At 42.0% G+C, this 27,261-nt stretch overlaps 1 protein-coding gene and 1 long non-coding RNA gene across 7 annotated transcripts in view; one reads left to right on the forward strand and one right to left on the reverse strand.

Annotated features, from left to right (window-relative positions):
* Positions 1-7,097: 7,097 nt before the first annotated feature.
* Positions 7,098-27,261, reverse strand: part of znf618 (zinc finger protein 618) — a 49,168-nt gene continuing 29,004 nt past the window's right edge. For 2 of the 3 annotated variants that reach the window (XM_082170502.1, XM_082170503.1), the window contains exons 10-14: positions 20,234-20,278; positions 19,870-19,947; positions 18,931-18,966; positions 18,373-18,498; positions 7,098-13,344 (exon numbers count right to left, since the gene is read on the reverse strand). In XM_082170502.1, coding sequence (XP_082026628.1) covers positions 11,813-13,344; positions 18,373-18,498; positions 18,931-18,966; positions 19,870-19,947; positions 20,234-20,278 — 1,817 coding nt within the window. In that variant the 3' untranslated portion in view covers positions 7,098-11,812. The remainder of the gene's footprint in view (positions 13,345-18,372; positions 18,499-18,930; positions 18,967-19,869; positions 19,948-20,233; positions 20,279-27,261) is intronic. The other variant, XM_082170504.1, reaches the window with a different exon arrangement.
* LOC309499337 lies at positions 22,922-26,913 on the forward strand. Of its 4 annotated transcripts, none has more exons than XR_014206204.1 (7): positions 22,922-23,181; positions 23,293-23,398; positions 23,495-23,567; positions 23,650-23,722; positions 24,272-24,553; positions 24,773-24,896; positions 26,523-26,913. It is a non-coding gene; the product is annotated as an uncharacterized lncRNA (long non-coding RNA). The 4 variants fall into 4 exon arrangements; XR_014206205.1 differs by having other exon boundaries at positions 23,499-23,567; XR_014206206.1 differs by having other exon boundaries at positions 22,923-23,398.

Here is a 27,261-nt window from a genome sequence, read left to right on the forward strand (position 1 = left end):
CAGCCTTGCTTCTTCTTGAGAGAGATTCCCTGAGAACTGCTCGAGAACTCTTCTGGCCGTGATTAAAGCATTTAGAGGACATTTGCTGAAGTCTGTTTGTCGATCATTGCTGCACAGCAAGAAAGCTAGTTAGGGAAGCAAGTTAGTTAGGTAGACTATATATTGAACGTCGATTGAAGACAACCCAGGTAGACTATATAGGGAACGTCGATTGGAGACGACCCAGATAGTTAGGTTTAGGGAAAAATCTACGACAATGCTTCTTGGACATGAGCAGGTCTCAAAAACACACATGGTGGTACTTTCTCAGTTTCATTTGAAGGTACAAAATGTGTTATTGACGAACGTGTATTCCTCAGTTCATCATAACAGCTGTTTTGATAACAACGTAAATTAAGGCGTGGTTAATAATAGCTCATCGAAATATTTGTTTTAAACACCCACACTTTTAATATTAAAATCAATTTTTAAAAAAACAAAACAAAAAAACACTGAACCTAACAAGTTTGTTGCAGATGTCCATTCTTGCTCTTTTTAATGTTTAAAATTATTGTTAATATATTGTAATTTTTATTTTTGGTTTTAATTTGCTATTTAATTTGGTTTATTATTGAGCTTATGCAGAATCCACTGATCCAGGATGACAAGAAAAAAATTTATACACATATATAAAGTAAACAGCGGTTCCCTTATCGAGTCGGTCTCTCGACATTACGTATGGGGAAATCCATTTTCCTCGAATTATGAAGTCTGATTTGAATAACTCTTTTGCTTGCAAATAGCCAATGGCGACCCCCGCCCTCACCTGATTGGCTGACAACTCCCAATATAGGTGACGGCGGGCGCCAAAACCCTCAGAATCTTTTTTCTTCACTCAGGTCTGGTTTACCGTTGATGTACGCATTAGAGCGGAATATAGTAAGGAGTTTTTCCCCTCTCGCGTTCCGGTGGATTATTTCATTATGTCTCTTTGCCGCATGTGTGGTGGACCCATCGAATTCCCAGACGCGCACGAGCAGTGCGTGCAATGCCTGGGTCGGGCGCACGCGGAGGCGGCATTCGGAGGATCGGGATGTCGTGCCTGTGAGGAGCTTCCCATCAAGATCCTTCGTGCAAGGCTGGCCATTACACGTAACGACGGCCTTGTATCTCCTGCCTCTCCCCAGTCTGCCGCCCTCGAGCCGCGGACCGGGAGACAGCAGAGAACTCCATCTATGGACTCTGTCGAGGCGCTGACGTCGGCCCAACACCCACGCCATCCTCACGTGGCAGAGCCCTTAACTTACACTGAGGCCAGTTACCACCCTCCTAAAGAAGCGCGGGAAATGGTCTCGTTTGGATACGACAGTGACGACGCCATGTCTACCAGTGCCTCCGACCCGGGAGCGTGGTCCGAGTCCCCGTCTGAAGGCGCCCCCGCCTCTTTGGATGCGGAGCTTATGGCCATTCTCACGGAGGCTGTGGCGGATATGGAGCTGGAGTGGACAGCTCCCAAGGAGCTGCCGTCTAAGAGATGGATGGACGGTTCCTTCCTCGGCGCGGGCCGTCAGGCTGAAGCCCCGAGGAGACCCGCGCCCTTTTTCTCGGAGGTCCACGAGGAGCTCACCAGGTCATGGCGCTCCCCTTACTCAGCCCGAGCCCATGCACAAGGTACCCAGCTGCTCCCGTCGAGGATGCCATCGCGGCCCATCTGGCGTCTTCTCCCGGCTGGAAGACCGCCCAACTGCCTTCTAGGCCATGTCGAGCTACTGCCCACATCGCCGAGAAAGCATACACTTCAGCTGGACATGCAGCATCTGCCCTCCACACGATGGCAATCCTGCAGGTTTTCCAAACACGACTCCTAGGGTCCCTGGATGAGGGAAACCCGGACCCGGAGTTGCTCAGAAAACTGCGCACGGCGGCGGATCTCGCTCTGGCGGCGTCTAAGAAGGTCGCCCAGGGAATCGGCCGCAATATGGGCAGTCTTGTGGCCCTGCATCGCCATCTGTGGCTGACGCTGTCAGGGATGCGCGATGCTGATAAGAGCCAGTTCCTGGACGCGCCGGTGAGCCCTACGGGTCTTTTCGGTGTTGCGGTGGAGTCGCTGTCTGACAAGTACGCCGAGACCGTCAAGCAATCTAAGATGATGCCTCATCTCCTGCCGAAACGGTCTCAAGCCCCCCCTGCAGCGAGGTCCAGGTCTTCGTCAGCGCAGCGCCCGGCGGGACACACCAGGCGCGCTTCCCCGAGCGCGGCAGAGCGTCGCGAGCCGGAGCCTCCCCTCCGCCAGAGGCAGTTCAGGAAGCCCCGCTTTGGTGCGAAGCCGGCCTCTAGCAGCCATGGGCGCCCGGCGGGCAAGAAAGAACAGCGTTCCTGATGTGCGTATCGGGGGGAAGAGAGCGCGGGACGTGTTCGTCGGACCCGCTGCGAAGAGGGCGTGTTCCCGCCCAGAGTTCGACGTGAATGTGTTGATGTTGAAACCGCTGTGTTCTGTTTCAATAAACAAAGTGCATTACATGTCTCAGCAAAAGAGCTTTCTTCCTCCCTACACTATTACCCGCGTCATAAGCGAAACCTCTCCCCCGGGGGACGTTTCGCAGAGCGGAAGCTCGGGGAAACCCGAGGAGGTGGCTATTTATGTCCCCGTGCGAAAAGCCGCGGACGAGTCACCTGTCATTCATGTAGCGGTCAATGCATCCCCGGTGGCTGGCGCTCAGCCCCCGCCGCAGCATGCGTTAAAGCCCCCCTTATCGAGCCACCTGAGCGCGTGGTCGACGCTCCTGACGGCATCATATTGGGTGTTAAACACAATAAAACGCGGCTATACACTTCAATTCGCTCGCAGACCACCCCGCTTCGGCGGTGTGATTATGACAGAGGTGTCAGAACAGAGCGCCCCGCTACTTCGGGCAGAAATCTCCTCTCTCCTGGCCAAACAAGCAGTAGAGATAGTCCCGAAGAACGGAGAAATTCCGGGTTCTACAGCCGTTATTTTCTAGTACCGAAGAAGGACGGAGGCATGCGCCCCATCTTAGATCTGAGATTATTGAACAAAGCGCTCGCGAAACGCGCGTTCAAAATGATAACTGTGAAGCAGATCCTCGCACACATTCAGCCCGACGATTACTTCATTGCAGTGGATCTGAAGGATGCATACTTCCACATTCAGATAGCCCCGCATCACAGGCGCTTCCTCCGTTTTGCATTCGAAGGTGTGGCATACCAGTTCAAAGTATTGCCGTTCGGGCTGGCTCTGGCCCCCCGTGTATTTACAATGTGCATGAATACAGCGCTTGCTCCCCTGAAGCTCAGTGGAATGCGCATTCTGAACTATCTCGACGACTGGTTAGTCATCGCGCGGTCGGAGTGTGTTCTCGAGGAACACAAACGCAGACTCCTCACCCACCTGACAGGTTTGGGACTGTCTGTGAACATGCAGAAGAGCGCGCTTCAACCGTGCCAGTCTATCACATTCCTCGGTATGGTGCTGGACTCGCGCGCTATGATCGCGAAGCTGTCAGAACCGAGAATCCAGTCGATTCACAATACATTAGCCCTATTCGCTCAAGGCAGAGCCATCCCCTTAAAAACGTTTCAGAGGCTACTCGGCCTGATGGCAGCTGCAGCCTCCGTCTGCAGACTGGGCTTGTTGCACATGAGACCGCTTCAACACTGGTTACAGAGCCGAGTGCAGCCGCGGGCGTGGAGAGCGGGAACGGAACGCCTTATTATAACGCGTTCATGTCTGGAGACTCTAGCGCCCTGGTTCGATTCGACCATGTTCGAGCAGGGGGCTGCTTTGGGCAGAGTGGTCAGACGCGTAGTGGTCACTACGGATGCGTCACTGTCAGGCTGGGGAGCCCTCTGCGATGGCAGACCGGCATTCGGTACGTGGACAGGGGACCAGACGCGCTGGCATATAAACTGCTTGGAGATGGAAGCGGTCCATCTAGCGCTACGGAGTTTCCTCCCGTTTGTGAAAGACCGTCATGTTCTCATCAGAACGGACAGCACGGCGGTGGTGGCGTACATCAATCGCCAGGGAGGTTTGCGTTCGCGATCCCTGCAGGGTCTAGCGAGACGGCTGCTATTATGGACGGACAGAGTACTCCTGTCGATTCGAGCAGTGCACGTGCCGGGCAGTTTGAATTGCGGCGCGGACATGCTGTCCAGGGATGGCATCGTGCACGGGGAGTGGAGGCTTCACCCGCAGACGATAAACATGATCTGGAATATGTTTGGCAAAGCGGAGATCGACCTCTTTGCATCGCAGGAGAACGCTCACTGCCCGCTGTACTTTGCCTTGACAACAGCCCCTCTGGAGGGAGACGCTCTGTCGAGCCGCTGGCCGAAGGGACGGAAGTATGCTTTTCCTCCGATCAAGTTAATGCCGCTGGTGCTGCAAAAGATCAGAGAGGAGAGATGTGCGTTGATTTTGCCCAAATGGCCCAACCAGCCGTGGTTCCCGGAGCTGGTGAACATGTCGCGGTTTCCCCCGTGGCGGATACCACCGAGAAGAGACCTCCTATCTCAGGCGAAGGGCACCATATGGCACCCCAACCCGGAGCTATGGGACCTGCATGTGTGGCAGGTCAGCGCGGAGTATCACAGCGAGTGCTGCAGACAATAGCCCAGGCTAGAGCCCCTTCGACGAGGCGCTTATACGCTCTGAAGTGGAAAGTGTTTGCTAACTGGTGTGTTGACAAAAAGGAGGACCCCAAGAATTGCGATATTTCCATTATTCTGACCTTCCTACAGGAACGTCTGGATGTGGGTAGCTCGCCATCTACACTGAAAGTCTACGTGGCCGCTATTGCCGTTTTTCGTGATGTGCTGGATGGCCATTCAGTGGGGAAACATCCTTTGATAACGAGTTTTCTCCGGGGAGCTAGGCGGCTTAATCCCCCCCGCCTTTGTCAGATGCCGGTCTGGGACCTGTCGTTAGTACTTAGTGCACTGTCCGACCCACCTTTTGAACCAGCTGAGTCTAGCGACATTAAAGTGCTCTCATTCAAGACGGCGCTACTGCTCGCGTTAGCCTGCGGGAAACGGGTGGGGGACTTGCATGCCCTGTCAGTAAACAGCGCATGTATGCAGTTTGGACCGGACGATTGCATGGTCAGACTTTTACCCAAGCGCGGCTATTCGCCTAAAGTGCTCTCAACGCCGTTCAGAGCGCAGGTGGTTACAATTCGAGCATTTTGCCCCGATGAGGACGGTGATTCAGTGTCTCAGAAGTGCGCTTTGTGCCCCATGCGTGCCCTGCGTGCTTATGTGAACAGAACTAGTCAGTTTCGAACTTCAGAGCAGCTCTTCGTCTGCTACGCGGGTGCCAAGAAAGGCGACGCGCTGTCGAAACAGAGGCTATCACACTGGATAGTGGAGGCTGTGCGACTGGCTTATGCTTCCCGGGGAGCCGCTTGCCCTATAGGGGTGCACGCCCACTCCACGAGGAGTTTGGCGTCATCGTGGGCATGGGCGAAAGGCATGTCAATTCAGGACATTTGTTTTGCTGCAGGCTGGTCCTCTCGCAACACGTTTGCAAGATTCTATAACTTGGATATTCCTTCCTTCGCACCACATGTACTGTCAGTGCAGGGAGAGGGAGCTGAGCTGTCATTGGACTAGACTAGACACGCCCCGTCTGGCGCGCGCTCTAGCCATGGTTTCGACAAGGTCGTGTAGGCAGTGCGAGTTATTGCAATAGCTGCATTATGTTCACTATATCTATGTGTCACCTTATTATGCCCGCATTCATAAGCCGGCAGTATATTCCTAAGCACCAATCACATTGCTGCAATCCCCCATTCACTTCAGTTCAGCGTTGCTTAACTAGGTGAGCGGGGCTACGTTGGTGCGGACACCGACTTGGCTCTGTGCCAATAGGTGTTTCAACTAGGTCCGGTGCCTGAACCTGAGCTGTTGTGAGGTAGGGATTAGTGCTTGTGCTCTACTTGGGCTCGTTGCGAGCTGGGCCGAGCTTTTTCCCACACGGCGGGGGTTTTATTGTTCCCCATACGTAATGTCGAGAGACCGACTCGATAAGGGAACGTCTCTGGTTACTCACGTAACCGTAGTTCCCTGAGAGGAGGGAACGAGACATTACGTAACCTGCCGTGTGAAAAAACTTCCAGTCTCCTTACTCTCGTTCAGCTAAGATTCTGAGGGTTTTGGCGCCCGCCGTCACCTATATTGGGAGTTGTCAGCCAATCAGGTGAGGGCGGGGGTCGCCATTGGCTATTTGCAAGCAAAAGAGTTATTCAAATCAGACTTCATAATTCGAGGAAAATGGATTTCCCCATACGTAATGTCTCGTTCCCTCCTCTCAGGGAACTACGGTTACGTGAGTAACCAGAGACGTTTAACAGCGCTCGTCAATGTCAAAATTCTTGAGATGGCCAATCAAATCATAGAAGGCGGGCTAACTGTTCACAGAAGCAGCATAAATTCCACCGCGATGCTTAAGTTGAAAGAGTCTGAGAGGTAAGATGTAAATAGTATTTTTATATTTAATATTGGACGACTTTTTTTTCTTTTACGATAGGAATGCATGTCTATACTTTTGCAGTGTGCATCACTAGAAGCGGTGCATGACTATGACCGATGATATATTGGCAAGAATCTTGTGAAATAGTGACGACAACCCTATTCTGTCATCTGCTCTCTCTCATTAAAAGTGAACTGAGAACACACGATGCTCACGTAAAATACCGTAAAATGTAAAATGTAAAAAAAAATTTACAAAATTGTAGCAATTACTTGGTAGATACTTGGGTAGTTGGTACATAACATGGACATGAACTTTCATTAATCAACATCAAGTTTTGGGTTTAAAATGTATAATAGGTCGATTTTATGCACTTCCGCGTTCGTCAATATGTCAGGTCAGAAGTCAGTTTATAAAGATATAATGGATACTTTTCTTACAAAATCACTCCCATTATAGAGCTTGGAAGAGCCAGGATATGTTTTTAATATATCTCCGATTGTGTTTGAGTGAACGATAAATGGCTTGAGGGTGAGTCAATTATGGGATAATTTTCATTTTTGGGTGAAATAATGAAATATAAAGAGTGACCATCTAAAACAAAGACTAAACTTCTTCTTTTTTTGGCTTGTTTGAGAATATTTTATTCACACAGCACATACTACAGGAGTAGATAGATTCTGAGAACAGCGCAGTGTACTACTGACAGTTGATAAGGAGAGAAAACTCTATCAGTCATGTTTAGAAAAATAGTGTTGTTAAAAAAGTATAAATTAGACCTACAGCTGAAACAACTCAATACACCAAATCAGAAAAATGCCTGTCAAAGACAAATGTAGGCTGGACTACAATGAAAAAAATAAAAAAAATAATAACCTTCTCAGACAAACAATGAGTGATACTAATTAATGTTGTACATCCATAAATAGTTGTGATTTAAACAGTGTTTTATACTTTCAGAGATTAGTATTTGTCAACACAAACTTGACTGCTGCTCAAGAGCATTTTAACAGTTTTCATGTTTCCCCAGAAATGCACACATTCGTCCAGAAAAAAACAAACAAGAAAAAAACAAAACAAGACACCTTCATGAAGTCCGACATATTCATAGACTGAGTTTATCAAAATAGTTGAAATGTTTGATTAGAAAACAGAGGTAAGATGTTTGGAGACTCTTTGCAAAGACAGATTTCTGAGACACTTCTGCCCTCTTGTGGTGACAGAGAAAGACGACAATATTCAAAAGCAGCTGTTTATATTTCTGGGCCAGGTTTATCAAAATAGTTTTTACATATTATGAACATTTCTGCACATGCTAGCCAGTATCATCATCTGTATTTTGGGTTATGTGAGATACCAAGTCTGATCAACATGCGTCCCTGCTCGGTTTTGTATGAACTAAATTCTTAAAGTCACCATGAAATCCTTTCTTTTTTTTTTTTTTGTGGAATATTGCAGTGTTTTATATAAATTATCCACGCATGTCATAATTTTTTTTTAATTCATGTGTCTCGCAACCATCGTAACTTCCCCTCCCTCTGGCAGTGACATTTCTTCTCTGATAACGTGTTTACTGGCGCGAGGGCGGGGCAACCTGTCACTCACATGAGATCCACCAATAGCAAACCACAAACCATCCAATCAAGTCCCCATTGACAAAATCAAGCCCTGGCCTTTTTTTTTTAACCCCGTTCCAGAAGCCGTTTCACTCGGATAGTCACAGTAGGGAAGAAACGACTATTGCAAATTCTGTTTCATGCTAACTTTAAGCAATTCAGGCCCTACGGCTGCGTTCACACAATGGCTACGAACACATTTGAGCTAAATACGGTTGTTATTCCTTTGTTGAGTGCTTTGTGTTGGAGCCAGACTGCCAGACTCCTACTTTGAAAATAATGAACGATGCTTAAAGTCTGACATCAGTCAACCTAGATCAATTATCTTGGTCTTATTAAAAAGATATTTCAAAGATGGCGGAGACAGACGAGCATTGCAAAACATTAAATTTATAGCCTAATGAAATATACAAAGATTCCTTGATTTTTTGTTTTTTGTTTCCACTTGTCGTTTTAAAGTTAACCCTAGCATTTAGGGCTGAGGTCTTCAACCTTGCTCCTGGAGACCCACTGCTCTGCAACGTTTATTGCTGCGTTTAACTCCACTTTTGGACATACACTCATGAACTTCTCTATGCACTTCCAATGCCGCCATTTTGAAGTGCGTTCAGCTTCGTCAAGTGGACGAGGGAAGTTTATTTGGACAGACCCTTGACCCCTTGATTTTCAAAGAGGTAGTGAGTCTACTCATATGTACACTTCAGGCAGATCCATAGACCACAATGCATCACGATTGCAAGGTAAAATGACTTGCATCCGAGTGAACAAGATGGGCGGAAGTGAGTGAGGCAAGGGCATAAAAAAGTGGACTTAAACACTGCCTATATCCAGCCTGCTTCCGCTTGTGATTTTCGATGATCCTGAAGAGCTTGATTAGCTGGTTAAGGTGTGTTTGATTAGGGTTGAAGTGAAACTGCAGGACAGTGGATCCCCAGAACAGGGTTGAAGACCTCTGATTTAGTGTTCATGACTTTTTTGGCATGTGAACATGAAATATTCATTGTGGGTCATGGCACCATCTTGTGGTGTAATGTGATTCACATTGAGGTCAGAAGCAAGAAATTTCAGTTGTCACCTCGGACTTCATCTAATAATAATTAATTATTATTAGTAATAATCCACTCTACAACTGACTTGACTACTGAAAAATGTCAGGTATTGACAACAGCATTACCATTAAATCCAAATGGTATGCACAAAAAAAGAAACGAACAACTTGTTGTCAATGACACAATTAAAAGTGTAACAGTCTCTACAAGAAAATGACAGGTAAAGAGGTACATGTTTTGACTCATTTGAACATTTTGACAAGTCTCTCTCTCTACGGCAAAATAAACCAAAAAAAAAAAGAGCATGCCATTTAAAACCAGCAGCTTCACGAGTATTAAGAAAACACCAAGCGCCTTTGTCAATGGTGGTTTAGTTAAAATTGCACAATATTATGTGTCTTTGGTCGCTAATCTTTGGTCAAACATAGTGGACACCAAATAGTTTAAACTCTTGTTATACATGTTTCTTGTTCACAATCATGAGACCAAAACGAGTGTTTGCTCTGGTTATCTCAGTCAATTCCAAAATGTTGGGATGCGTACCATCGAGTGTTTGGGATTAACAACCGCATTTGGTGTGACTTTTCAAATTGTTTTGTACCTACAACAGCAGAGAATAATGACAGGTAACCAAAGTCAGTCCCCATTTAGGCATGCAAATATCTTCAAGATTTAGTATTTACTTGAAACAATTCATATATGTGGTCAAAAACTCTTCAGTTCTGTTTTTCCCCTTGTAGACTTTAGTCCCTCTCTGTCCCACCACACGATACCATTATGCATAACCTGAGAGGTCAACGGGCCCAAGCGCACACCTCATGCTAAACCCATTTCAGTGTGATTGACAACTACTTGACTGCTGTTTTGTTCCTTTAGCACACATAACTGAACTGTTAATTTGGTTGCGACTCCTGCAAATCTGAGTTAATCCCTTTTGTAACAATGCGGTGCTCACGCTTTTATAACTGATCGGTGAATGAACGGAACCAGATTTAGCACTCAAAACAGGACTGACAACTGTATTCTGCTGTTGTGTGAACGTAGACTATACGTCTGTAGATCTCTGCCACTTTATTAAAGATAAAAAACTCTTATATTGTCTGCATGCATATCTGTATAATCACAAAGATGTTCAAGGCATTAACAAGACAAACTATATAATACTAAATCACACCTTCCCTTGGAAAAACTACTGCAAAATACTCTTGAAGATCATTTATTTTATCATGGAAGTGAAAATCGTTACTTCTGTTCGTTGACTTGAACAATTTTGAAATAAACAGTTGTTCAAAGGCAGTGGAAATTTATGAGGGCGAAACAGTTATGAGGAAGCATGAGTTTTATGAGATAACTCTACAAATTTGTTTGGAAACGGCAATTATTCACAATGACAAACTACTTTTAAACCATACTTTGGTCCTAATCTAGGCAAAGTTTTCTCTAGTTAATGTTATCTCTAATCTAATTACCTGCTGAAGATAAATGAGGAAAATAATAAGAGAAATCCAGTGCATAAATAATGAAATATTTGTTTAGCTTTATCCTCTTAAAATGCATTCAAACAATAATGCAATCAGCTGCTTCTGTTCAGCGAGGTTCGTACTGAGACAGTGAGAGACAGTCAGTTTCTGCATTTCATAGCCCTATTCCCACTTTTTCAGAAAAAAAAGATTAAAAAAATAATAATAATAAAAAAAAGATAATCAGATCAACTGGACCAGAACTTTACACAACATCAGATCATTCCCATACACTTCCATAACCCAATATTATTGGAAATCCAATCTTGGGGTTTAAGTGGCCGTTTCAGGTATTGCAGATTGTATTGTAGAAGGAAATGATCCCAGTGAGCTGTAATGGGGAAAAAGGTTGCTACAAAGGTGCAAGGCATCGAAGTCAGCTTGAGAGTATAACTTCTGCTACGGAACATTTATTGCAACGTTATTGTGAGAACTGACAAAGAATTAAAATAAATAATTGCAAAACAGTTTACTTATGTGTGACCCAAGTATAAATTTGAGTTCTGCTGGGCTAAAACTCCTGAGTCTGAACAAGAGCTTAACACACTCAAACCGGTTAACTGAGATTATTGAATCAGGGCCTGGCTAAGACAAGACTTACACCTCTACAGCTTGACCTGCCCACTAATAAACTGCTAAAGAGAGGTATTGTTCAGCTGTCACAGCAAAGAGTGTTTGTGGTTTTCATAAAGGCGTTGTTGCAAAAAAAATGGCTTTTTCTAAGTACCCCGTTTTTTCCTTCTCTAGATGGAAAGTTGAAAGTAATTTCAATAATCCATTAACTGAATTTCAGATGGGTTCACAGAAAGAAAAGAAGGATGGATGAACCACATACTGTTAAAAACATCACAAATTTAAGTGGTAGTTCAACTGAAACATCGAAAACACAAGTTCACATCCGTGTCCACGGGCAGACTGTATTTTCATCGAGTTGCTCTGTTGTCCTTGCCAAAGTCAAGCTATGGACTGAAGGGGTGTTTGAGAAGTAATTGTCAATGTACCTTTCCTTTCTAAATCTCTATCATGTGCCACATTGATAGACACTTACGGTAAATCAGGATTTTCGGAAGGGGTAAAGAGAAGTGACGGTACATCTGCTTCAAAAAGTCTCCATTTCAAACAGTCTATGGTGCCATTAGCTGAAAGCCCTGAGCCGACTCAAGCGAAATTACTCTTGAGGAAGACCAGCTTGTTCATCTCTTCCGCAGAGACCTGCTGCTTTTTCTTCATAGCTAAGGTCTGCTCGCATATGCTCACACACTCCCCATGCACAGCTACAGCCGGTACAGCCAACAACCACAGCGCTAACCGCGACAGCCTGGGGTATCTGTCCATGACCGAACTCCAGTACTGCAGCAGGTCACCTGTGCCACTGAACAGTGGCTCACCGAGGTACTGGAACAACTCTTTTCGTACCTGTGGCTCTTCAGCATCACACGATGGCCTCTCTAATCCACAGTCCAGACGGCCACGCTTGGGTGCTGACAGCCCTTCGCCATCCCGCTCATCCACAGAAGTACCTGCAGAACCACCGCTTCCCGCTTCCCTCATATTAGCAGCCATGTCACACACCCTTGAGATAATATCCTCGTGCTGATACGCGGGGACTGGCCGCAGCTTCAGCTGCGGATCCAGGATCATTGCGACTTGATGGATACGTTCCACTTTGAAGTTCTCCTTCAGGGCTTCTAGGAAGTAGTGGCAAAGCTTACTGCCAGCACCCACTTCACCGGCTTTAGAGGTGAAAAGTTTTTCAAGACGGAGGTAGACGGGAAGGACGTGTTGGATTGTGGGGCAGCGTTCCACACTCAGCTCCTGCGCTGCCTGTCTTAGCGGTGCAAGCAAACATGCAAGCGTGCCAAGAAGGTGCTTATTCAGGCCTTGCAATAGTGGCACTGTGCTCTTCGAACGGCCGTACGCTTCGCAAGTGGCCTCGAAGTTCTCGTGAACCTTGAGCAAAGCCTCTGCGACTGAATCCCAACAGGGCGGAGCAGTAGACTCTTCCCCAGCTTTCCCTTCATTACTAAAGCTGGTCGTTGCAGCAATGTCGCGACACGTAGCCAAAAGCTCACCTAGTTCATGGAGCCCTCGTGCTTGCAGGCTGCGACGACCGAGAACAGCCTGAACCGTGGCAGTTAGAGAGCAACCTGCGCAGCGAAGGCCAACTCCGGTGCGACCGCAAAAGGCCAGAGAAGACAAGCGTGGCTCTGTCACGTAGACCGTGCGGATTTCTGACATGACAAACTCCGACAGAACATTCTGGACCCAGTGGTGTATCTGCTCAGGACTCTCCCTTAAAGAGGCCTCCTTGAGTCCCAGCACATAGCGTCGGAGTCGCACACCCTCTACTTGATACGCTGTTAGCAAATAGCAGGAGTCTGGTCCTATAGTCTGAGAATGGCAGGTCACTGCAATGCCCAATGAAGAGTTAGAACCCAGGGCGCAGGTGACTTTCACTTTGACCTGATTGTACATACGGGGGAGCTGTTTTAATGCCAACGAGCTCATATCTCCCAGGGCTTCACGAATGGAGTAGGCCCCGTTACGTGAACCTGTGTCCACCAGGGTCTGCGCAAGTTTTAGGAAGTCTTTGCTGCTGAGTACGCCAAGAAGGCCAAGGTCTACGCACATTACTCTCAGTAGACGTTCAGCCACTTGTTGTCTCTCCTTTTCTGGGAGTAATCTGTTCTCTGCAAAAGCAGAACAAGACAATTTAATTAGTTTGTTATCTCGACACGTTAAGTGACCTTACAAAACATCCATACATAACAGCAACAGTTGCAATCCATCATATGAAAACAAAAGTACAGTAAAATATTGCTGGGGCACATACAAGAGTAACACAAGATACCTAGGAAGGATATATACCGTAAAACTTCAAATAATAGCCGAGTCCCAAATAGACGCCTGTCTCTTTTACACGCCTGGTGTGGCTACAGGTTTGGATAAATAAAGGCCGGTCTCAAATAGAGGCCTGGTCTGTTTTTTTAGTTTCGGGTTGTATTTAATCTTCTAAACCTGTCAGATCGTCTGTTTAAGCCAGTTCTATGTAGCAGATTGCGCACGCAAGAGAGCCCTGCGCATCTGAGCGGGAGCTGTTAGCGCCAGCAAGGCAGGCAGAGTTAGCGGAGGCCGGAGAAGTGGAGGAGAGCGACGAGGAGGAGGAATTCGCCAATGAATTTGTAGTTGAGGATCGCGGTGATGATGATAGTGATGAATAGGGTACTTTTGTATCACATGATTGCAGTTGTTTTACAGGGTAGCCTTCATTCTTTCTTGTTGATGTGTTTCGGGCAACTAGTTCATAGGCTCGATGGATATTACCGGTAACTTGTATTGTTCAGCCCATGGCTGTCACATCGTTTCGTTTTTTTATGCTGCCAATAATCTAAAGGGGGTCGCACACCGTAAGAGAAGTGCAGCGCCGCGTCTATGACAACTCGAGGTATCGCACACCAGACGCGTTATTATGGAATTAATATCTGTACTGTTATGATTGTACTGTACAATTAAATACAATCGTTGCTTAGTCTGCAGTCTGAATTCACTTTACCTCAGAGCGTCCGTTAACTGAATGAACTGAGAATATCACCTGAAAATCCGATAACATCAGCAATTTTCATTCAAGCAGCTGATTTCTGTAAATGAGTGTAAAACTGAATGTATATTGTAGTACAGGGTGAAGTCAGTATACATTGACGACGATTTGAGAATGTACACTCATAGAGAATAATGTGTTCGAATTTTAAAGACGTGGCGCTGCGCTTCTCGTCTGGTGTGCGACCCCCTTTAGACATTCGGAAATATAGTAGGCTAATTCTTACATTAACTGATTTGTTTAAGACAAACACAGATTTGGTAACCTCCTACTGTCTATCAGTCTATGCTATTTGGATCTTTATCTCTAGGCCTACACTCAACAACATCTCTACACTAAATTAAAGGCCTGTCTCATATAGAAGCCTGTCTCAAATACAAGCCTGTGCAGTTCAGCGATTTGGGAAAATAAAAGTTATAAAAGTCTATTATTTGAAGTTTTACGGTATGGCATTTTAAAAATCTGTAGATAAATCTTGAAAAGTGTGTGTTGTGGATTAATCTGAGTCACCTCCAATTTTTAAATAAACGTAGGAAATCAATAAGGACACCTACATTAAAGTTGCAGTAAGCAATTTCTGAGAAACACTGTTGATATTTGATACAAACCCAAACAAACACACCCCTCCCTTCATTGCTCCGCCCCCAAAAATGCAAAAAATACACAATGCAAGATTGGATGTCTCTTTATAATAGCTGAAGCAAAGCAAAAAATGTAAGTATATAGTACTAGTACAAGTTTATACAAGTAAGAGTTCAGTATTAGCCGCCAGCAGCTCCAGACAAACAATAGCTATGTTTCCATCCCCCTTTTTTATGCGCATTTTGAAGTATCGGATCCGAAACAAGTAGGGCTGCAACAACTAATCGATAAAATCGATAATAATCGATTATGAAAATCGTTGTCAACGAATGTCATTGTCGATTAGTTGGTCTGCTCACGTCAAGGGGAGCGTTTACTGATGACGTCACTTTCATGACAACACAGTCACACGCGAAATGGCAGAGAGTACAGATCAACCGGCGGCAGAAAAAAAAGTTTGCGTCCCAAGTCATCTAAACTAAAGCATGGGAGCATTTTACATTAAATGCAGCAAATTTAGATTGTAACCTGCAAGTTATGCAACGCTGAGCTTGTGTGGCATGGAAGTACCACAGTGATGCACGAACACATGAAGAGGAAACACGTTGGTGTCACGGATGAAGGTGAAACATCAGCACGCTAAGCAAAAACTGTATATCCTCATTATATGAAGATGTGAAAATGGTATAGTCTAGTTTAATTCAATGCTACCGTGTAAACAGCTTTGTTTACTAACTTCGGGACAGTCACACTAGATGTATTTTGTCTCGAGCGTCAGGTTGCGCAATCAGTTCGCTCGCAACATAAGTGATGGATTAAAATAGCGCTACCGCAGAAATAGGTTAAATTAAATGGTGTTTACAAAGTGAAGCACTAAATATAAAGGCAGTTAATAACAGCAGCAGTAAAATATTGTTTTTTAGTCACTGTAGGCAGTGGTTTTCAGCGAATGCTTGTGCACTAATGCATCATTTTCCCTGTCCTTTTAATCAAGCCTGTTAGCTTGCTGCGTACCTCCATCCCACTCTCTTTTTATAGCATTTGTCTACTATTAAGTTTTAATTGTTTTTCAAACGCGATCCACTGCGGCTCTACTACGTTCACATGCTTGTTTTCAGTCTTTCTATATTTAATTTATCAATATATCCTTATAATTCATTTAATTTAAAATAAAATTTAAATTATATATTTCACAAAATTAATGGAGAGGAAGTACCAGGAGGCATTCCCAAAAATTAAGAGTTCTATAAACACCACCAACAGCAGAATGGCTTTAACTACTGATATATGGACAAGTGTTGCCACTATGTCAAAATTAAAGAGTATATTAGTAAAACTCAATGTGTGGCTTTTGCACTTTTTAAAGTACACTTTTACACATAAATACCCCGATTTAGGGTTTTATTTAGTTATAATAAACAAAAAAACGTAATTAAATGGAAAAAAACCTTTTATCCGATTAATCGAAAAAATAATCGTCCGATTAATCGATTATCAAAATAATCGTTAGTTGCAGCCCTAGAAACAAGTGATGGAAACGCCAAATTTCGGGGGAAAAATCCCTTTATTCGCAAATTAGTTTTTACGCTGGCTTGAGGTGGTTTTTGACTTGTGCGAAAAAGAGTTCATGTGAATAATGGGAGATGGAAATGCATTTGCTGAATAAATTCTGACGTAGCGAACATTAAACCCACGTGACTAATAGGTTGTTTCCTCATGATGGGAATTCCGGCTCATTTTAGGGAACCGGATCATTTGACCAGTAATAAGGGGGGGGGACGTATAGGCTAATGTAAAACTATCAAACACGTGTACAGAACATTTTATTTATATTGAACTATTCTAAATAAAACCATCCCAAGCAAATCACACTAAAAACAGAAAACATTTAAACCTATAAGGTTGTACGTTACAAATTCTACATTCTGCCTTTATGTTGTCTATTAAAATGCATCAAAATGCTACTTCATTTGCGTTTGTTACTCATCTTGTTTTCTCACCCGATATTAAGGATGATCTTTTCACCAAACTGCTCGACCACACGCACTCCATGCAGTGACTTTAGTGTGTGTTATGTTAATCTGTAGCCAACTGTATTGTGCGTGAGACGAATCGAGAGCGCCGGGGAAATGTCATCACACGCAATGGCACGCACATGCACATCAAAATAACATTCATCTAGTGACTACTTGACATATGGCTGAGCAGTGTACGAAAGGATAATCATATTATTCAGACGGGAACCGACTCTCACGTTCACTTAAAGGAGCCAGCTCATAGAGTGGAACGACACATCACTACTGTTTCCGCTGATGGGGTTTAATTTACTGTTGGTTACTAGGTTACCAATACCACCATCATCCACTTGAACAACTTGATGGGAACAGCCTAATTCGAATTTGTTTTTTTGCGAACTTTGAAAAGATTCACTTCACGTTTGGATGTAAACCCAGCTAATGACATTCAAAACTGTCCTGTTACTATAGCTAACATTACAACAACCGCATATCTTGGTTCGGTACTCATGTACAGAGCAGATATAACGCAACCTCAGCATCTTTTTACAGGCCTTCCTGCTTAGGTCACTCAAGCGTTGGAAAGCTTTTCTAATACATTAACGCGGTTCCTAAAGCTCTTGGCTGTTCTTAAACCTTCTTTTCCAGTGATATTGATCTGACGTTTACTCTTTTGTAATGTCTCTCAACCACCTCTCTTTCTACAGTCTTTCTTCAAATCTCCTGCTTGTTCACTCTCTCTCCCACCCATCATGAGTGGACATGCCCCTTACTGCTGATTGGCTCACTCTCTCCCCTCCCCAACCACGAGTGGACACGCCCCCTACTGCTGATTGGCTCACTCTCGCCTCCCCAACCATGAGTGGACACGCCCCTACTGCTGATTGGCTCTCTCCTGCCCAATCGTGTGGACACGCCCCCTACCGCTGATTGGCTCACTCTCTCTCCTCCCCTATCATGAGTGGACACGCCCCCTACTGCTGATTGGCTCACTCTCTCTCCTCCCCATCATGAGTGGACATGTCCCCTACTGCCGATTGGCTCACTCACTCTCCTCCCCCATCATGAGTGGACACGCCCCCTTACTGCTGATTTGCTCACTCTCTCTCCTCCCCCATCATGAGTGGACATGCCCCCTACTGCTGATTGGCTCACTCTCTCTCCTCCCCATCATGAGTGACACGCCCCCTACTACTGATTGGCTCACTCTCCTCCCCCATCATGAGTGGACACGCCCCCTACTGCTGATTGGCTCAATTTCTCTCCTCCCCCATCATGAGTGGACACGTCCCCTACTGCCAACTGGCTCACTCACTCTCCTCCCCAAACACGAGTGGATACGCCCCCTTCTCCTGATTGGCTACAAGTGTGTTTTGGTGCTTGGTCTGATCCACTTTCCACAACATTTTTCAGAAATTGCTTACTGCACCTTTAATTTACTTTGGAACAAACAAACTTTAACATCAACACTTTTTACTGAAACATTTTCCGGATTCTGATAGTGGTGGTAAGAAATAACTCACGAAAAGACGGTGGTACGTGGTTCCTCTGTTGTGCCTGCTGAGGAGATTTCCACATCTGCTCCTGTGTGGCCACAGGCGCTTGGGAAGGCTTCGGAGAATCATCTTTAACATGGTTCTCATTATCAGCTAAAAGTGGAATAAAAGGAATAAAGACAACACGTTATGTACTCATTCTTGGAAAAAGTGAAGGTATTCAATGAAAACCAACAAGAGAAATACACTGGAGTAAAAACAACTTAGAAATCAGAAATTAGAATGATTAATTGATCAAGGTCCACAAAGAATAGAGTTGATTTTGATAGATAATCTGCATAATTGACCTGAGCATTATAAAATTAACCAACACATTTCATAGATATATAGATTTTCCATAGATTTTTGTTTGAAACCAATTAATTTGAAAGACACTCAATGTGCAAATAACCCTCTTAAGCCCGCTAAATATTTTAGTGGTAAACCACATTTTCTTTCTTGTCACTGCAGACATTTCCAAGACTTTTCCTGGCCTGGAAACACAATTTTCACCTAGAAATGAAAATGTTGTCATCATTTACTCACCCTCATGCCGTTCCAAACTTATTCTTTTCTTTTCTTCTGTTGAACACAAAAGAAGATATTTTGAAAATTGTTTCAGCTGTTTTTGTCCATGTTATAACTCAACGTGACTGAACGTTCATCTCCGAAATCAAAATAAAGGTAGTGTGAAATTGATCCACGTAGTCTTCTGAAGTGACAATCACTTTTTTAACAGATTTTTAAACAGAAATGTAAGCTTTTATTCACTCCCGAATCAAATCCTTGATCAATGCATGCATACAATCAAATATGGTGACAACAAACCTTGTGTGCCGTGTGATGTGCGAGAACCAGGTTTGACATTAGCTGAGATTTGAGGTTGCCATATTTGTCGGTGTATTGAGTGCGTTTGTGATGATCAGTGTTTTGATTTATTAATAAAGGCATACATGTCTGTTTGGCTTGAAAGCTTGAACATTTTAGGGGTCCATTGACTTTCATAATAACAAAAACAGCTGAAACATTCTTTAATATATGATAATATATCCTCTGTGTTCCGCTGAAGAAAACATCATAGAAGTTTGGTATGACACAACAGTGTGTAAATGATGAATTTTATTTGGGTTGAAATATTTTGTGATGACAGTGTTAAACAAAATGGCAATGTTGGGAGTGTGAGCTTGAACAAATGAATGACGAGAAATAAAACTGTGTGGAGTTTTTATGGAGTTGCGCAGATACATGCATGCCTATGAATAAGTGATGAGTAAAGATGTTAAGATAGTTTACAGATGTAAAAAGCACATGATGGAAACAAACTCAATATGCAGTGCACACACTATACAGTCTGTAAAAATGTGCCCTTTGCATTGAACTGTTACCCAAGTGGTGATGCAAAGAAATAATGTACACAAAACAGAGCGAGTCCAAATTTGGATGAGCTCACAGCTGAAAATGTTTTCATTTTCTGGGCTCACTCACCAGCATGGGACTGCATGTGCTCCAGGAGGTTGTTGTAAAACTGGAACTGAATTCCACAGGCTCCACACGTGTAGGTTTCTGGAACGAAACGTCCAGTTTCTCTCAATGTTCTCATAACAGAGCCTCACATCAGAGCACTACATACAGCTAACAAATGTAGGTCAGCATCAGGCATTCAGGAGAAAGGTTTTTACTTAAAGGTTAAGAAACCTGCAAGGTTTGAAAGCCATGCAAATGGCATAAAAATGGGCATGAGTGAGGTCAGTCATGATTTACAAAAACAAAAAAACAGACTACATGGAGCATGAAATGAGTGATATCAAGTGAAAATGAAAAAGGTAAAACTGATTTCCACAATACATACTCTGAGGGCTGGGGAGGGAAGCATAGGTCCGGCTGTTTGGAGTATCTGGAAGACAAATAATTCATGTCATTTTATTTTTTATGATGAGTACTCTTCCATGCAAAGTGCAACACTGGGACTGGGTTAAATAATATCATGGCCCAAAAATTATTAGGACACTTAAGTAGGACATTAAAGGGTAACTAAACCCTAAAACAACAATTTTTAGTTAATGATTTGTAGGACTGGGGTTTTATTAGTGCTGTTCATTGATTCAAGTAAAATATTTGACATTTGGGTATAAAGTGTTTTAATTCTACAATATATGGTGTAAAACCGTCTGAGTGCTGCCCTCTTCAGGTTGAACGGTGGCTACTGCAGTTGAATTTTCCTAGTGGATGTTGTGGTACTGTGTGACATAAGCAGGTACGAGCTCAACACGCCCTTGGCAGCCCCTGGTATAAAAACATCTTGTTTCGTCAAAACCACTGTAGCGAGTCAGGAGTTGGAATTGCGAGTATTGAAAATGATCAGGATAGCGTATATTAGCATTTAGTTAGCATAGCATTTATATCGTTATTTAGCTTCTCCAAACAGCTCGCGCTGAAAAGCGACACAGTGCCAAACGCTGCTCCTCCTGCATGGACTCCATCACTGCCGCGGCGTCTTGATGTGAGTGAGCATATATTTTTAGTCACAATTTATGTTCCTTCCTATTAGGCTAAAGTTAATCCTCGGGTCGACAAATGCGCCGGCGCATTTTTTTCACATACCAGCAAAATAGACTTACAATACTAATTTATGGTCATACAGAATTAAGAAATATGTAAAAATAAACTGCTAAATGTCTTTTTTTTTTTTTTTATGTGTCCACTTACAATCGAAACAGAACATTGTGCTTTTGTAAAATAAAGAAAATAGACAGGGTGTGCTTTCTGCCTCTGCGTCTCCGTGAACCTTTTTTCTGGAGCACGTCTCTAAACTTAAAACTCAGCGAATACTAGTCACACAGGCATAAGCAATATCTTTATAAACATTTAAGTGTCTGCTATTAAATTATCTAATTCAAAACGAAAACAAATATTCTCTGTTTATGTAATCTGTATGAAAAGATAGAGATGTAAGTTCTCATATGGCAACTCATCTGCGCCTACAGAGAGCACGCGCTATTGAAACGAGTCTCAGCCCCGCCCTCTGTTCGTCCCCTCTATCTCCGCTGGGATCTGCCTACTTTCCCAGCATTTTTAAAATATTACCAGTGGGTGGAGTCAGGCTCTGACCAGGGGTTGAGTTACCCTTTAAGCCTACTGTATCATTTGATCAAATTTCTAAGGAATCTAAATGATCAACATGATCAAACATGGTTATTCCAGTAATCTACTACGTGTTCTGTTGTTTGATTGATAAATCATACCTTTTAGCAAGTTAAACTGCAGTCTAATTCTAAAAACGTCCAAATTCAGTTTGTGGTTCACGTCTTTATGCTGTGAAATCTTCACTTATTTTTATATAACGTACTGCCAGTAATATTTCAATATGTAGTATAACTAATTGATTATCAATACATTACATTTGTTTTTAGAAAATCACGTTCAATCGTGAGTCTCAAATGTGATCATCAGGCTTTAGAGGATTATTATATTATATTATTAGAGGTGCATTATAAGTTTTGAAACTACAGAGCTTTGATCATAAAACAGCATTTATCATCTTACTAAGATTATTATTGGCTGATATTGAGTGACGAATGATATTTATATGCGTTTATGTAAGTATCAGCTGTACTGTTATTAAGATCTCACTGATTTATTTATATTACAAACATAGGAATATCAGCAACTGCACAAAATTGCACATTTTTGTTCTGTTTGAGACTAAACAAGTTCAGGGTGCGTTTGAGTTGCATATTCTTCACTATATCATACAATACGAGTCAGAAAAGCCTGATCTTTTTTGTGTTGATTTTGTCTAAATTTTCAATAAACTCTTCCATTTGAAAACAGGGCAGGATATTAAGCGGGAGTGGCTCTCATTTGTGTGTTGCGAGTTGGTGTACGTTATTCTCTACTGTAGTTCACTCATGATTTCTGTGATTCACTGCGGCGATGTACTGGAGGCTTTTCCAGCTTTGATCAAACCCATTTTGTTTGACACTCGTATTTGAACAGTTGAAGCTCATGTTTATATAATTTAATTTCCTAGTTTGTAGAGATGTAGCTCCAGTTGAAAATCTGCCAAATGGTGTGCCGTCTTCTGATCTTTTAGTCTGATTTTAATGGCAAAGCAGTTTGTTTTATGAATCTGCTGCAATGCAATACAGCCCTGGCAAATGAATAGTGGAGCCGCACAAATTATATTGGACAGCGCGGCAAACCCACAACCGGTGAGCAAATGATGTTACACAATTCACAAGTGAAAAAGGTTACCCAATCATAACAGGGGTCACATACTGTAGATATAGAAATAAATGAAATGTAGCATAGAAAACCGCCTGTTAAAGAGTCCGAAAATTATTGGAAAATGTACTTTGAAAATGTAATTCGACTGTTTTGAAGCAATCAACCTTGAGAAACGAGAAAAAGAAAAAGTGTTGAATATTATGTGCCCTTTAAGAGACATTATAGTGAATACAAGGATCAAACTAATTTTCCAGTGAAAGCATCAATACGTGCATGAAGCCGCAAAAGATACACTGTAACGGATTTCTGTAATTTGAACAGTATTTTACAGTAATATGTACAGTAAGATACTGTAAAATATGTATACAGTATGTTACTGTAAACAGCAAAGGATTATGGGAAAATATAGGGTCACTACTGTAATTCTTCACTACTGTAAATCAATTTACAGTAGTGAACTTGCCCGCGAAAAACTGACCAATGGCAAGAGGGATTTCTTTTCAAGTGTTTTTTTGAGGGGTGAAGTGGCAGTTAATGCACGGACAAAAGATCATGTAACTCACCAAAAAGGTTAGTATATAATTTCTATTTTATGTAAAATAAACATTTTCAAATGTTTTTACTTATGTTAACAGCAAACTAACATGATGTATCGTTTTGTTTTCGTCTGAATGGTTTTAGTGTCTTTTTTTCCTGACTGTCGTCAGAATGTTTTTTTTGGTGCCTTTATTACTGTCTTTTTTCCTGACTGTCGGCCGGGTCGCTGTCACGGTGATAATATTAACTGGTGAGTAAGTTAAGTTCACCTATATTAGCCGAAATATTCTTTAGTTAAAACTATAAAAAATAATGGTTGTGTGTTCCTCTGCCTCTTTAACGCAAGTTAGCTCATCAGGCGGGCGGAGTCGACGGTAACGTTAACCGAGCTAACAGCGAACTCAACGTGAAATACTGAGGTAAAGTGAGATAGACGAAACCCTTGTTAAAGTGCGGGTTTTAAACAATATTTTCACGTAGGCCTATATGATTTATTTTCAGGTTTGTGATCTGGATAATGCCATCTGCAACGATGGAGTGTGTTGGAGCCTTTTCATTGTGATAACATCAACTGGTATGTAACGTTATGGTCACCTTCACCTAAATTAGCCGAAGTAAACTTATTAAACAGAGAAGCATAATAACTTTGGTATGTTCTGTCTCCTCTTTCACAACTTTTTGGCAGATGTACAGCGTAAATACTGAGTAAAACTTAGTTAAAGGGATAACGTAGTACACCTTAAACAGAAAATTATGTATGTCATCATTTACTCGCCCACAACGTGTTCTAAACTTGCATGAAGTTCTTTCGTCTGAACATTTATGTAAAATAAGATATTATTAAGATATAAAATAAGATATTTTGAATAATGTTGGTAAATAGTGGCTGGTCCGCATGGACTTCTATAATAGAAAAAATACTTTGGATGTCAATGGGGACCAGTAACTGTTTGGTTGCTCATGTTCTTTAAAATATCTTCTTTTGTATACAGCACATTAAATAATTTAATGGAAGTTATGAACAAGTTGAGGGTGAGTAAATGGTGACAGAATTTACAATTTTGAGTAAACTAACCCTTTATCGAACACCATTGTTAATTTCATCTTTTGTTTTATTTTCAAGTTTGTGGTCTGAATTATGTCGTCTGAAATGTCGGAGGTGTATTTTGGAGTCTTTTTTGTGATTGCCTTCGTAATGGTGATAACATCTACAGGTGAGTAAGATGACATCAACTAAATTAGCTGAAGTATGCATTAGTTAAGCAGGCAAACATGTTCTTTTCTGTTCTTTATTTTGAATTTGCATCGGCCATTCCCTCCGGACTGTACATCACTGCTGACGCTCTCCACTAATACACAGAACGGGTTGACGTTGGAGGAGGAAGAGGAGAAGGAGGAGGAAAGGGTTAGCAATATACCATTATCAATATAGCAAAGTTTTGCTAACTAATATTTTTAATGTTGTTTAATTGATTAAAAACTATAAACACCATACAACATTATATCTTACCTCATCTTCACCCCACATGTTATTGTTGTTAGTAATAAGTTCTGTTATTGTATTTTAGTTTTTTTTTCTGTAAACTATAACACTAAAAGGCTGCTGTGACTTTATCTGTTTCAGGAGAGTCTGTTCTCAAAGCAAAAACATGGATGCTGACAATGAAGGGCAGAATCATCATCCAGTTACAACTGCTAACAGACGACTCTTCAGCATTAGCTGTCTATTTTGTCGAATGCAGAATCAGGTAAACCAATATATATATATATATATATATATATATATATATATATATATATATATATATATATATGTTTTTTTTTTTTTTTTTACATTACATTACATTTACATGCATGCATTTGGAAGTCACTTTTATCCAAAGCAACTTACATTGTATTAAGTTTAATTTAAATTATCCATTCCCTGGAAATCTAAGCTACAGGAATATTGAAAAAGAATGAAGCTTTAATGATTTTAATGTAATGTATTATGGGGTAATACCATCCCTGTAGGTTAGGGGTGGAAATTGGCAAAAATTTGATGATTCGATAGTATTGCGATATTTGGGCCACAATTCAATATTATTGCGCTTCCTAACATTGCGATACAGCAAGTATTGCGATTCGATTCTGCGATATATTGCGATTCATGTCCAAAAAATAAGACTGCTCAACTCACTACAAATGTCACATTAAATCTGTGAACATCTTCTACACATTTACTGGAGGCTAGTGCAAAAACTTTGTCCTTGAACATTCAGGACACAGGACCTTATTACAGAACGTAATTATATGAACGCGTCACCACCGCATTAGCACCAAAAACATGGAGATTTTATTTTAGAGAATAATTACACAACCTATTCGATATACTATAATTCTATAATTAAATAAACTAATCGAATATCCAAAAATTGTGACTCATCCCTGCATTTAATACCTTGTTTTTTTCCCAAAATCTTCACTTACGTCTCGATTTTCGAAGGGGATTATAAACGTTTCTTCCTTGGTTCGCTTTTATTTAGGCCTATTACAGTCACATTCTTTACTGTGGTAAAGTAGAAAAACGTTGTAGGACAGATAGCCTACATTTTTACTTGCACGTCAGATTCATTTCAACACAGTTTTTGCTTGTTATTAGACATGTACGGCGCGTCAAGTTTATTTGATTTTTAGTTTCGCTCTCTTTGGCAGCGCAATTTCAAACATAGCTTAAATGTCTTGCCCTTGTGGAAGATTAAATTCACTTTTCATACCTTTTACAACAAGTAGAAAACATGAAGATATCAGAAAATAGATCGATGGTCTCTTTCCTCCTCGTGTCATCCCTCTCAAAGCACAGAGCGGTATGGCTTCATGTGGAATCACGTGTCTTTGTGTGGAAGTATTAAACGAAAGTTTTTTTTTTTTTTATAGATTTAACTTTTCTATTATGTAAGTTTCTAATATTTACTGATATGTATTTGAATGCTTTACAGGCTTTGTGTTGCTTCTTTGACGGAATTGCTCAAATAAAGACTTTTTTGGTCGAATAAACTACATTTTTTTATTTCAATTTTCATAATAACCCCCCAACCACTGCAGGTAGTTGGTCCATTACCACCGCAGTGGTAAAAAAAACTGCCACCGTCACAGCCTTATAACCTATATTGGAATACTTTGCGCTACTGTATCAATATAATTGCTTGCGCAAAATATCGCGACACTGAACAGAATCGATTTTTCCCCCACCACTACTGTAGGTGGATTCAGAATCAGATGTAGTGCTTTTATTAACGCCAAAGTACATGCAGCATCAAGTTTGAGGGTTAGGGAAAATTCTGCCAACACCGGTCTGAAAAAATTATATATTTTTTCCCTGCTTGTGTTTGCAGGTTCATTCTGAGAGTCAACCCTGATGGCACCAAACACCAAAGGCACAGATCAGATGGAAATCTGGAAAGGTCCAAAGAAAAGCATCAGCCTGAAACCCTCAGTGTTTCTCATCAGAGAGGTTGTCAACTTTGACTGGCAAAATTACTGAAATGTAACAACACAACACTGACTTTGACTGTATTTTATTGTTTTAAGGCCTGTTTTGCTTTTCAGTGTGTGTAAGTTTTTGCCATGCTACAGATATAAATGGTCACCAGGAGATTAATTCTATGGACTTTGGAGATGTTGCCTTTTTTTTTCTTCAGCTAGTGGCTCCTAAAGGTCAAGATTTGTAATTTGTACTTCTAAAACAAAATGTTCAACGATTAAAAAGAATATTATAAGGACAAATGTTTGTGAGTTATTGTGATTTTTTGGGGGGTGGGGTAAACATAAATTAAAAAAAGAAAATTTAAATGAAAAAAACAAACAAAAAACAATACTAATACTGTAAATGAAAATACGGTAATAATACTGTAAATGCAAGTACAGTAAATGATACAGTATACTGTAAGTGAAAATACAGTAATAATACTGTAAATGCAATTACAGTAAATGGTACAGTATACTGTAAGTGAAAATACAGTAATAATACTGTAAAACATTTTACAGTAACTTACTGGCATCCAGCTGCCAGTAAGTTACTGTAAAATTTACAGCAACCTCTTTACAGTGTATGGTTCATTTAAAGGGGAAGCA

The sequence above is a fragment of the Leuciscus leuciscus genome (genome assembly GCF_965113295.1).
Source record: "Leuciscus leuciscus genome assembly, chromosome: 5".
Classification (NCBI taxonomy): Eukaryota; Metazoa; Chordata; class Actinopteri; order Cypriniformes; family Leuciscidae; genus Leuciscus; species Leuciscus leuciscus.